The 12,069-nt window shown below is 54.2% G+C and overlaps 4 protein-coding genes across 4 annotated transcripts; 1 reads left to right on the top strand and 3 right to left on the bottom strand.

The window, feature by feature from the left end:
* Positions 1 to 2,144: 2,144 nt before the first annotated feature.
* Positions 2,145 to 3,251, top strand: BDP55DRAFT_729692 (uncharacterized protein; the record flags this gene model as incomplete). Its single annotated transcript, XM_060579603.1, has 4 exons — positions 2,145 to 2,210; positions 2,327 to 2,507; positions 2,573 to 3,123; positions 3,183 to 3,251. 4 exons carry the CDS (start codon positions 2,145 to 2,147, stop codon positions 3,249 to 3,251), a joined length of 867 nt encoding a protein of 288 aa, XP_060428303.1.
* Positions 3,252 to 3,758: 507 nt separating this feature from the next.
* On the bottom strand, positions 3,759 to 5,856 carry BDP55DRAFT_667207 (uncharacterized protein). Its single transcript, XM_060575157.1, has one exon. It carries the CDS (start codon positions 5,509 to 5,511, stop codon positions 3,997 to 3,999), a length of 1,515 nt encoding a protein of 504 aa, XP_060428302.1. The 5' UTR covers positions 5,512 to 5,856; the 3' UTR covers positions 3,759 to 3,996.
* Positions 5,824 to 6,158, bottom strand: BDP55DRAFT_667206 (uncharacterized protein). The gene has a single exon (XM_060575156.1). The coding sequence runs from the start codon at positions 6,145 to 6,147 to the stop codon at positions 5,872 to 5,874; it is 276 nt and encodes a 91-aa protein (XP_060428301.1). The 5' UTR covers positions 6,148 to 6,158; the 3' UTR covers positions 5,824 to 5,871.
* Positions 6,159 to 7,183: 1,025 nt separating this feature from the next.
* BDP55DRAFT_633119 (DENN domain-containing protein) lies at positions 7,184 to 9,967 on the bottom strand (the record flags this gene model as incomplete). Its single annotated transcript, XM_060572513.1, has 2 exons — positions 7,184 to 9,520; positions 9,578 to 9,967. The coding sequence occupies 2 exons, from the start codon at positions 9,965 to 9,967 to the stop codon at positions 7,184 to 7,186; spliced, it is 2,727 nt and encodes a 908-aa protein (XP_060428300.1).
* Between the last annotated feature and the right edge of the window lie 2,102 nt (positions 9,968 to 12,069).

The following is a 12,069-nucleotide window of genomic DNA, read 5'->3' as shown; positions in this document are numbered from 1 at the left end:
CGGGAAGGATTTTTTTCTTGACATCGCATCTATTGCCTTAGCCTGCAGGCTCGCACGTCCCCCAGCCTTCTTGCCTTAGTTTGGCAGTGTTTGACAGCGTTGCAGCGGAAGGGATGGACTCAAAAGTGCGTCAGAGCTCAGGCCGAACGATACCACATGGCACCAGTTCTTTTCTTTACTTGCTGGAACCGGAGAGCTTAGGACGGGGGTTGAAATGTCCCGACTAAGGTAGACGCTGGCTGGCGGCGACGGGAGGGTTACATCAGGCATATCCTGGTTACCATCGCATATCAACCCCGAAAGTAGGTCGCATCTCTCATCTCGCTGTGAGATCTAGCCCGCGCTGGCCCCCAAGATTGGTGTCTTGGGATATTACAATTTCCTCGAGGGGCACTTCGCCGGGAGCCAATTTCACCCTTCTGGCTATTTGCGCGCGACTCGCTGTTCACAAAAGAGATTTCAGCTTGCCTCGCATGATAAGCATACAAGCGTGGTCGGTCTTAGCTGAGATTCCAGCCACCGGGCCGACAACTCTCGGGTCTCGGTAGTGGGCAGAGGATCAAGATGCAGCTTTGGGTTTGTGGCTGAGGATCCAAGCAGGGTTTTTCTTGTGTTGACTTTGGGTGCTGGAGACTGGAGGAGTTGCCGGTGACGGGCGCAGAGCAACGAGCGAGGTTCGCTTGGGGCCGAGCTTGAGCTGTGAACACCCAACCTGGCGCCACTTTTGCTGCAGCACTAACCTGGAAGATGGACGAATTCCACATCAGATACCCACATCGACTTGACTACCTTAGCTCCGGGTGGCTTCTCATTTGCTGGCTAGCGGCATGTCAACGTCAGGACAAGCGTGAGAGGCAAAGCCAACTAAAGTTGGGGCCGCCGAAATGACATGGTTCTCCAAAAATCTGGGTATCAAACAACCCAACGTTGATCGACGGGAAAGCCCACTTTGCACTTCACCGCAGATGCTCTGCAGACTGCATCGGTGCATGCTAAGGTCGGGGTCCCGTCGGCCAGGCCAAGTTAAGGTACCTTGTCCAATGGTTTGTAAACTCGAATAGGTGGTGGCTAGGAAATAAGGCCTGCCCATGATCTCAGGTCTACAGGGTAAGGTAGGTAGGTAGCAACGTAGCCAAGTAGGAAGGCACGGAACTGGGTTCGTACGTCGTGCCCAACTGCCATCCCGCACCTTCGTCCCCCGATTGACTTATAAACGGGAAGGCACTCCCTTCTCCTTCCTCGTTCCTTCCTCCCGTCCTTCAATTAAGGTACTCTAATACTCCACGTGACATTCCATTGTTTACCTGCCTTACCTCGATTCGGCACCTATTCTCGAATAATATCTGCCCCCCGCCACCCTATCCACCGAGACACCTCACCTCACTTCACCTCGAGTAACCACCAACACGCTCCCATCATCACCTCACACCAACACACACCTTCGCTCCGCCACTCTCGCGAGATACTCTCAAGCACGCTTCCAACAGCCCCGACAGCTCCGACATCAATATCAATCGTAGGTAAGTCGATATATCCTCGGGATATCTGATATCAGGAGCCTTCTTTACTTTTGCGCTGGCTTCATTTTCTCCTTCTCCCCATCGCAAGCTGCTTGCTTCATTTTCTAGCCTCTTGGTCAGAATTTCCGAGGACAAGGGAAACAAAACAGCAGCATATCACTGTTAGTTTGTTTACTTGGTCTTGTGCGACCTTGGACCTGCCTCGTTCTGTCCCCAGTTACATCACAACTTCCCCCAGGCGCAGCTTCCCAAATTTGCGTAACACTCATTTCCTTCAACACCTCCCACTCACCACACCGTGACCTTCTGATTCCCCTTCCACTCACCCACAAAGTTGTTTCTCTTCCCACTTCCACTCCACCGCCTTTTTCGTTCTTCACATTGCAAACAATCTTTTACGCTTTCTTTCCAAGCCCACACACGCTCTTTGTTCCAGGTAACCTCATTCCTTTACTGCTTTTGCGATCACCTCTCCTCACGCGCATATCTTGTTTCGCATTTCATTTGATTGCGAAAATCCGAGCTTTACTGATCCTCTACGTACAGGTCCTTCGTTGTCGACTTTGTTCTCGCAAACGACTCACTCTTCTCCAGTCTTACAAAATCCATCATCAATCATTCACAATGAAGTCTTCCATCATCCTCGGTGCTGGCCTTCTCTCTGGTGCCATGGCTCAGGGCGCCTGTGGCGTAAGTAAAATTTCTCCCTCCGCTGTGAACATGGAAATCCAGCAGCATGGATTTTCATGTTAAGATGTTCCTACTGGGCAATTTCCAAGCATCTGAGACTCTAACTCGATCAATAGACTGGCTGTATCTCCGCCATGCAGGGTCTCGCCTCTGACCTGGGCTGCACCGCCGGCGACAACGCCTGCCTCTGCCGCAACGCCAACTTCGCCTATGGCATCCGCGACTGCTCTTTCCAGAGCTGCGCCCAGGCTTCTGATGCTGAGGCCGCTGTCGCCTCTGGTATTGAGCTCTGCCGCCGTAAGTTCTGCTTTCCCACGCAATCTCTCAAATTTGATTTCTGGATCCACTAACACCCAAGTCAGAGGCCGGTGTTGTTGTCACCGTGATCCCCGGTGCCACTGTCACTCAGCCCACTGGCACTGTCACTGCCACTGCCACCGCCGCTCCGATCGTTTCCTCGATCTTCTCTGAGATCACCTCTGGTGGCAGCACTCTGACCACTCTCCTTGGCGTCACTACCCTCACTGGTGCTGCCTCTGGTGGCGGCGAGTCTGCGACCCCTAGCCCGGTTTCCACCTCCACCTTCACCACTGTCATCACCAGCGGCGAATCTACCATCACCTCCACTGGCGAGACCACCCTCTTCGGCATTGGTGGTGTCCCCGGAGCCACCTCTGCTCCCCAGACTGCTGTCACTACCGAGCCCATTGTTAGCACCATCACCTCCGATGGCAGCGTCATCACCTCCACCATTGGCTCGACCACTCTCCTCTCTTCCGTCACTGGAAGCGCGGCCTCTAGTGCTCTCTCCAGCCAGGCCAGCGAGGCTACTGGTGCCACCACCACTGGCGGTTCTGCTTCTGCCTCTGGCTCTGCCACTGGCACCGCTGCCAGCTCCAGCTCCAGCGGCCTTGTAAGTTGCCCAACTACATTCACATTGCTGTACACTCCCATACTAACGTTCTTACCTAGGCCAAGGCGACTGCTGTCCCCGTTGCTGGCTTCCTGGCTGCCGCTGGCTTTGCCGCCATGTTCATCTAAGCGCCTTTCGCTCAGATGACAATGTACTTGCTTTTCTAAGTTGCGGTAAATACCCGCCTGGACCCATAATCTTGGTTTCGACATCCGGATTCATCCTCGCCTTCTACCAATTTTCGACTTGACACGACACGGTTGTGACGGGCACATTTTAGTGAAATGGACAGGGAAGATGAGGTGTGGAACATGGACGACTCGGAATTTTTTCTGGAGGGTCAAACAGGCACAATGAGTTTCTTGGCTGTCGATTTTCGGACGGCAATTAACAATGGTTTCACGATACAAATGGCTTTACACAAAGGACGTAATGACTTGACGGACTGATATCCAATGTGGTTCTGGTGGCCATCATGGGCACATCGTAGGCATTTGGCCGTAAAATGGTGGTGAGGTAGTTGGGGGCAATGTCTGTCCAAAAGTAGTAACAAAATTTTCCACCCTTCTGTTATACCTGTTCACTTGTGACGCGACGCGTTTATGAGATATTGATCTTCCCTTGTCATGTGGTGACTTGATGTCTATGAAATGTCCACTTCGCGGCCCATTGCGTCTGAGCACCCGATATCCGAACATACTGATGGTTGTCGTGTTTTATGGAGCTTTGCATTTGTACCATGGGAACAGTAATGGACGATCACGCAAGTCTTAATTCTATGTTGGCTGTCATAATGTACACAGGCTGTATGAAGGGCCTCGAGGGTATCATGATCTTCTATATAAGGTGGTATTGTACAAAGGCCTGTCCATCTCACACCGGTCTATTTTTCAACAATGCCAACTTGGCAGCAAGGCTCGCGCTGACCCCTTCGTCGCTTTCCGAATCCGACCCCGAGCTGCTCGTCGTGCTATCGTCGTCTTCCTCGCCCAGACTTTGCTCGGCGATGATCTGGTCTACAGCAGCCGCGAACCTATCAACGTCGGCGTCGGCAAGATCACCGTCACTGTCGTCCCCGTCACTCGGCAGCTCACCATCCTCCAGGTTCTTGCGAGGTCTCTTGGCTTTGCCGCCTCCGCCGCCTGCCTTTCTGCCGTTACCCTCGTGCTTCCGTTTAGGGGTGAGGTGCATTGGCTTCGGTTCGGGGAGCAACGTCGCCGGTAGGGCCGCGCCAGCTTCAACGACGTAGAGTGTAGGAAATTCGGGGACCGTGAGGTCGCGCAGGGCTTCGCCGAGGGACGTCGTTGCCTCTACGGGGTGGACGACCGTCTTGCCTGTTGCTGCCGTCGCCGCCGAGGTCGTGCCCGCGACGTAGAACGTGTATCTGCTCTTCTGCGCCTCTTCCTCCTCCGTTGTGCCTGTGAAGGGTTGGACGCCGGTGTGGGAGGTCCAGGTGCCGCGCGGCGAGGACTGCATGAAGAACCGGCCGGGGTGCCAGGCGCCCGTCTCCGTGTCTTGGGCGGTGGCGAGGGACTGGCCCGGTTTGTGTTGGGTTTTGCGGCGCTTCTTGTTTCGGCCAGGGCCACTGGTATGGTGGGTGTTGGCTTCCTGGGCCTCGTCGTTGTCGTCTTGTGGCTGCTGGCGTTGCTGTTCCTTCCTGGCCTGCTCGTCGTTGGACGACTTCTGGCCCGCGACGAAGGCCTTGTAGAGTGGCACATCGTCGAGCGTCTTGGCTAGTATCCTCTTCGTTGCTGTCGTATTGGCGTCCCCTCCGCTCTCCTGCTGTTGTGATGGTGTTTTTGTGTTGTCCGCGGATGGAACGAGCAGCCACTCCACTTGCCAGTTGATCCTAGCAGAGGCTTTGCTGAAGTTGGTCCCGTTCTCCCTCTGCCTGACCATTCCCACCGGCGCACGCTTCAGCAGGATCCCAAACGTCGCCAGCCTCTTCTTGAAGGGTATGCTCGAGAGCGCCTCGTACCGCGCGCCCCCCGGGCCGCCGCCGTTGTCCCCTCTCAGGACCTCGGTGACCATGACCCTCTTCTTGCGCCCATCGCGGCCCGTCTTCCACTGCACGCTGCGCACCTCGACCGGCCTCAGGTCCTCGGGCTTCAAGAGGTGCCGCTCCTCGACAATCTCCTTTTCGGAGCGCTGGACGGCGCGCTCGATGCCCGAGAGGAAGTTGAAGTCGTGATCTACGCCCGCGGCGGTCTTGAGCTTGGAGGGCGGGACGTAGGCTGTCGCGTCGCGGATGCCGCTGCACTGAGACCAGGACTTGTGGCGCTTCGTGCAGGTTAGGGAGCAGGTCTGGAGGGTGCAGCGCGGGCACTTGTATTTGGGGGGCTCGATGTGGCAGATTGCGCAGAGGCTTGTGAGGAGGGGGTCGGCCATGGCCGCTTTCGTATACGAGGTAGGCTTTGTCGACAACTGTAATAGGATACAATGGAATCAGGAATTGAATTGGTACGGGAGGGAGTATATTTTCAGCCCAATTGCTGGCTGCAATGATTGTAACAGGCTTGTACTGCTGGGGATGGCGATGGGACCTTGAACTGAACTCAGGTACGGATACAGTCGACGGGAACTGGGAACTTTTTCTGTTATCGCTAGCTTATCGGTGTTGGAGGGTCTGGATCCACCGAAGCTAGACGTCACATTGCCGGCGAAATACATCTTCCGACACCGCTGCAATGAACCTCATCGAATCCAAGCCTGCCCAGCCTACAATAGACTAGGTAAAAAAACTAATGATCATAAGGTCCCTATGCTAAAGATCATTGCATCATTGAAGCTATTTTCTATCATGTTGAAGGCCACTCCATGAGCAGCGTAATAGTGATACCGGAGGATCTTCCCTGGAGTCGAGCCCACTCTGAGAAGGACTGGCAGAGCAACTTTTAGTACCGAAGTCCGAAGACTCAGCCACAAAGGAAGACATGTATTACCTAGGAAAGGAAACGGAAGTGAACTCATAGAGATGATGAGGGTCATGCCCCATATAGCAATGAATAATTTTGCCCCTTGCATGAGATTGAAGAAGAAGTAAAAGGAGCCTCTCCGTCTAGTCCAATCATGGCATGTGCTGTACACGGGAGCAAACTAAGTGAGTAGAAGGAACTCAACGATTACAGGGGTTACCCTCAAAGTCTTCGGAAACTGAAGAGGACGTCGCTCGGGTTGTGCATGTTTCTTGATATCTTCGGGGCAAGTACGTCCGTACTGCCTCGACATCTACGAAGGTAATGTGTGTGACTATGACGACAAACTAGCCTCCTGAGCACTTCAATCTGACATATGAGACATTCTTTTCAATACCTTCTGTGTTTTCACACCCAACTGGTGTAAGATGGATGCTCGCAGCACTACCTAGCTAAGCGAAGGCGCTGGATTGAGGCGTGCTAGGTAGATCCTCTAACAATATGCAAGGGAACGTATATCTCAGAGGTTCACCTGTAGACTAGGACTTGGACTGTAGCAGGGTGAGGAGGGTAGACACTCTCCTTTGAGACCGCAACAGTCTCCGAGTTCGCATACCGCTGCCATGCCCTTCAGCCCGAGGACATGTCTGCACTCTGCAATCATGGAATCAAGACATGATAAAGCCTTTGGGACGATTGATAGTACATTCACGGCACACACAAATTCATGTTTAAAACAGTAGTTTCCTTCAACTCTCGCTGGATTCGGATAGTGGGTACTAGATAAGGAGGGACGTGAACTGAACTAAGCAGGAAGCTCCAACCTTGTGAGATACAAATGATGTAAAAATCGTGACGACGTCCGATCCGGACACCAGCGAGCCCTGTTCAATTATCCCAGGCAGAAAAAAAAAAAAAAAGAGGAAGACATTAGTCTCTTGAAAAAAAAAACAGAAGAAAATTGCAAACGCCGGACACAACAAGATTTTGTCCACGACCATAAGTGCAAAAAGGTATCAGGCAAAAAGATGTATGCACAATGTCGGTAAATCGTCCTCCCCATCGACCAAAGAGGGAGAAAAGAAATCCTCTTTGGTCGCCTGTTACTCAAAATGAATTATATCGAAACCGCCAGCGATAGTTCTTCAGCGGGTGCCGCCAAGAGCGCTGATGCGCGCTCCAGACGGACGGTGAATGAGGCTGTCAGTGTGCTTGCCGACAGTCTGCTGGGGCATCGTCTCCGACTCGCTGCGATCCTCCTCGAAGTCCTCATCGTCCTCAACAATCTTAGTAGGAATGTCCTGATGGATCATATACTGCTGACTTGAGCGCTCGGGAGTCGCAGCACTGGAAGCGAAGGACATCGCCGTGCTGCTCCGGTTGGGAACCAGGTCCGGGGTAGGGGGGATGCTGGATATCCGGCCAGAAGCAGGGTGAAGAAGGCTATCTTCGCCCATGTCGGACGTCGCGTTTGACTGGGTCTCGTGACCATCATCGCTGTGTGTGGCGGAGAGGTTGCTGCGACGGCGCTGAGCGCGAAGGCGGGCTGCGCTGGCAGAGCGCTCGTCGAAGTCGGCATCCTGAGCCAACTGCAGGCCCTCAACTGCGGCCTGGCATTGCTCGGCAATGTTTCTAATGATGTGCGCAATGGCATCAGTCTTGTCCTTGAGGTGACGGTCGGCCACATCCTTGAAGCTCGAGGTAGAGAGCCTCTTGTTTGCCTCAGCGGCAGCGGAGAGGAGGCGGGCCTGGTTGACGTCGGCTTCTCTGGGAGTAATGCCATCCTCGCCCATCTCTGGCTCGAAGCCTTCCTCAATCTCATGCGCCAAGTCGTCAGGCTTGGTCAAAGACTGAACCAAGTGCTCCATGTGGTGGCTCTGTCCACCAATAAGGCTGCGCAGGTGCAGCACAACGCGACGGGCCTCGTCACGCTGTCTGAGAATGGTGACGTTGGTGTGCTGAAGAGCAGCAAGCTCCTTCTTGTTGCGCTTACGCTCACGCTCGAGCTCCTCGGCAATCTCCTGTTGGAGAACCAGAGCTTCCAGAGCATCGTCACGCTGCTTCTCAGTAGCGCCGAGACGTACGTTGAGACGACCATTGTCGTCCTTCTGCTGATCAATGAGACCCGCAAGGCGTCTGTTCTCCCTCTTGTGAGTTTCGATCTTGGCCTTGAGATCCTGAGTCTCCTTGGTGAGCTGCTCAGCAAATGCCTGGAACTTGAGGAACTGCTGCTTCCAGCTCTCGAGCTCCTCGTTGAGATAGTTGTTGCGCTTCGTAACCTTGTTGAGCTCGGTATCCATACGGCCTTTCAGGTTGATGAAGTCCTGCCAAGCCTCGAGAGCATCACGAGAGTACTGGTTTCTCTCGCGAACAATCTCATTGAGATGTCTCATCGAGACCTTGGTCATCAGGGGCTTCTTGACAGAGCCACCGAAGACAGCCTTAATGCCAGTGTTGCGGCCCATCTTCTCGCAGACATGGTCCATGACAGCCATAACGGTGTCCTGGTTCCACCATTCGGGATCTTGGATAGACTCGACTTCTCCACGCATGACAATGATCTGGCCGGCGGGAACAAGCTTGCCACCGCCGTAAGCGGAGCGGAGATGAGGTGGGACGCCAGAGGGAGTGACATCTCCATTGAGAGACTGCGTAAGGCGAGTGACGAACTTGTTGCGCTGGCTAGGATTGAGTGCAGTCGGGGGGCTGGAAGTAAGAACGAAGTTGCGGTCAAGATCCACGACCAGAGCGTCCGTTGGCGCCGTGAACAAAGAGCGGCACTCGGCCGTGACACCGAGGATGTACGGACCGGGCTCCTGAACCAAATCCTTGGCATGGCGAGCATGCACAACCGGTACATAAAGACCACTCCATTCGTAGACGCGAACGCAATATCTGACAGTCTCCGCAGCCATGGTGAGCATGGCCGGGTAGTGACTGACAAAGATGATGCGGCGGGTTGGCGAGATAGCAGCCTCAACGACACCAACAATGTTGGGGATGGACAAGCAGCAGAACAACGGCCACATGGCAAAGTTCTGGAAGCCAGTAGGCGACGAGGGGAATTGGTAGCAAAGAGCATAATCCTTCATGTCGATGCGAACCAGGTCGTTGAGTCTGGGAGCCGGGAAACTGAGAATGCGTGAGACCTCCTCGGCGTGGAACAGGTTGGTAGCCTTGTTCCAGTGGATCCACATGCCTCGCAAGTAGTCTCCAAGAAGGTTGTACAGCGGGTACCGAGACAGGAATGACAAGCAGTAGGGAATCCAATACGTCTCATCCGGGTTGTCGTAGTAGTCTGGCTCGGTCCTTTTACGCAGATCGCGAATTGTCTCGGCCCTCTTCTCATCGGCTCGCGACCACACACGGAGGCAGATTCCGTACAAGGTATGAGACGAGTCTTGCTGCAGAACGAAGGCATGATGGACGCAGTGAGGCTGGCTGCGGCCGGTGCAGATCTCAACGTCGTGGGGAAAGCAAGCCTATAACAAGTCAGCCACTCAAACTCTAGACAAAACGGATGGCAAACAGCCACTAACCCGCATGGCAGCGTGCAACGACCTGGCAATCTCGTTGTCTTGTTCCAACCTTGGACTGCTTCCAAGAATCTCGGGCAGCCAGAATTGACCAACAGCGCCCTTCATGTGGCCAATCTTGCCCTGTGCAGGAGCAGGGGCCTTAACCCATTGCGAAGGTTCTCTGCCAACACCGCATACCATGTAGGCGTGAGTAAGCGTCTTCGGGGTGCGCTGCTGGGGCTTCGCGTTCAAGGTCGAGGGGATCGGCTGGGTGATGCGCGAGTGAAGGGAGGAAGTGCGGCTCGGAATAATGAGGTTGTTATCTCCTTGATCACGGGTGGTAGGTCGACCATCGCGGTCGCCGGTCCGAGGCCGGGTGAAGGAAGAATGTGCGTTCAGCGAAGGCGCCATTTCATCAGTGATTAGTCGTCGTTAAGAAGAAAAGTTATATTGACGTTTTATAGTTGGACGTGAGAGCGAAGGAGAAGGTGACGATGGGATTGATGATCCGGGCCACACACGAGCTGACCAGCGTGTCGAAGGAAAAGGGCGTAGTTTGATACGAATAACCAGAAGACGGCAAGGAAGCTATCCGGAGAGCAAGCTCTCGTCAAGGAGTCGTCGGTCGAGAGAGTTGCTCAAAAGGACGCCATTCGAAGGAGGGTCGTGGAGCAACTTGAATTGTCTGGTCTGGTTGAGCGAGAGTTGTGAGGCTCTAGCACAGACTGGTTGCTTGACTGACTGACTGCTCGGTGACAGGTGGGGGAGAGAAGAAACAAGAAAGGAGGGAGGGAGGAAGGGGAAGAAATTGGAGACGAGACAAGAAGAGGCAGTTCCAGCTGAGGTAAAAGGGGAGAGTGGTGTCCAGGGGGGGTGTTTGAATAGGAGGACGGGGGGGAGAAGGAAGAGTAGAGAAAGAGAGGGTGTGTGGGAGAAACAAGAGGCAGATGGCGAGAAAACGAGGGTGAGCCACTGGCGGGCGAGCTAGGATGAAGCGAAAGGGGGACCAAGCACCCGACGCGAAGCTGGAAAGAGATGTACGGTCGAGCAGGAGCAGGAGCGACAGGTCAGAGTACCTACAAACTGTGTGGCCGTATGTGCATACGGAGTACCTATACCTGACTGTAGGGAGCAGAGAAGAGAAGAGACGAGAAGAGACGAGCAGAGACAGGGGCGGCGACAGAAACACAGGCCAAGAGATGCAGCGGCTTTGAGAGCAGTCTAACAGACCGGGGGACGGGGAATTAAGGTCTGCAGCCAACGTGCAGCAGCGCACGCAGTAGTCTTGTTCCTTGATGCAGGTTCCAATGATGTACCTTGGCCGGTATTCTTAGCGCATCTCGAGGCAGGCAAAGCAGGGCAGGTTGGTATCCGTACCTTATTCCATAGGTAGTTCGATAGAACCAACCGCAGATTCGGACGAGTAAAAACCACGGGGGCACCACCTCAGCAAGGAAAGGGAGCAGTACCTTAGTGTAGGTAGTGCCAGCCTGCCAGGATCTGAGCACACAGCTACGCAGCAGGTAGGTACACTTCGTAGTCGAAGGGATGGGGTGATGAGGTAGCACTGTGAGGGGAGGAAGCACGGAGAGGAGCCGTTCGCAGGTAAGGGCGGGACACAGATGGGGCAGAGGACGGGTGTGCAAGGGGGCATGAAGCGCAGTGTTGCGGTACGACTGTTCGACAGGGGACGAGGTGGGGTTCAGGAACACGCGGACAGGGGCCACACCATCTGCTCAACTTTCATGGAAAGCCCCAACTTGATATCTGCAAGGTACACATCAAGTACCGCCATCCAACTGCTTCGTACTGAGGGTTGCTACTGTTGACCTTGGGAACAAGAGGGGCATTATGATGGGCACGCCAACTGCGCGCCATATGGAGACGGCAGCTTCATGGCTCGTCAAGTTAGAGTCGCTTCATGGCACCGTGGCCATCGATATGGGGACTGTTCCGGGGGGTTGACTCTTGCAATTGCTGCTGTTGCATCTCGGGCGGGAGGCCATGGCATGATACTCTTCCGTACGGCACCTTAGGCTCCTTGTTTGGAATTGGACAGCACTACCTGGCACGCCTCACTCGCACTCGCACTATCCGTATCTTGCCTCTAGCTACTGCATACAGCTAGCTATGCGGAGTACCTAGACCAAGGTCGATTAAGGATGAAAAGTGAGGTCGTTATTTGCCCGAGCTACGTAGTAATGGTCAGTTCAAAATTTCAGACAACAAGAGAACCCTGAGGTGGAAACCGTTTCTCTTCCTTTCTCTCTGTTCCTTTGTGTACTGAGACATTCCCAGCTCCGCCATGCGCCGCGATTAAGGGAACGAAGCAGTCGATCGGCAAAAGCCAAGCGAGTTCAGTTAGAGCTTCCAATAGCTTATCCGGCTTCGAAATCCCGATTTACACCGAAAACCTAGCAATGCCTTCGGAATAAGGATGGGAGACGGGACACATGGCAGCTGGAACAGGGGAAAGCAGGACGAACCCATCCCGTCAGCACCAGCCAACCAAC

The sequence above is a fragment of the Colletotrichum godetiae genome (genome assembly GCF_030913485.1).
Source record: "Colletotrichum godetiae strain CBS 193.32 chromosome Unknown BDP55scaffold_26, whole genome shotgun sequence".
NCBI lineage: Eukaryota > Fungi > Ascomycota > Sordariomycetes > Glomerellales > Glomerellaceae > Colletotrichum > Colletotrichum godetiae.
This window is presented reverse-complemented; position numbering and strand designations above follow the sequence as displayed.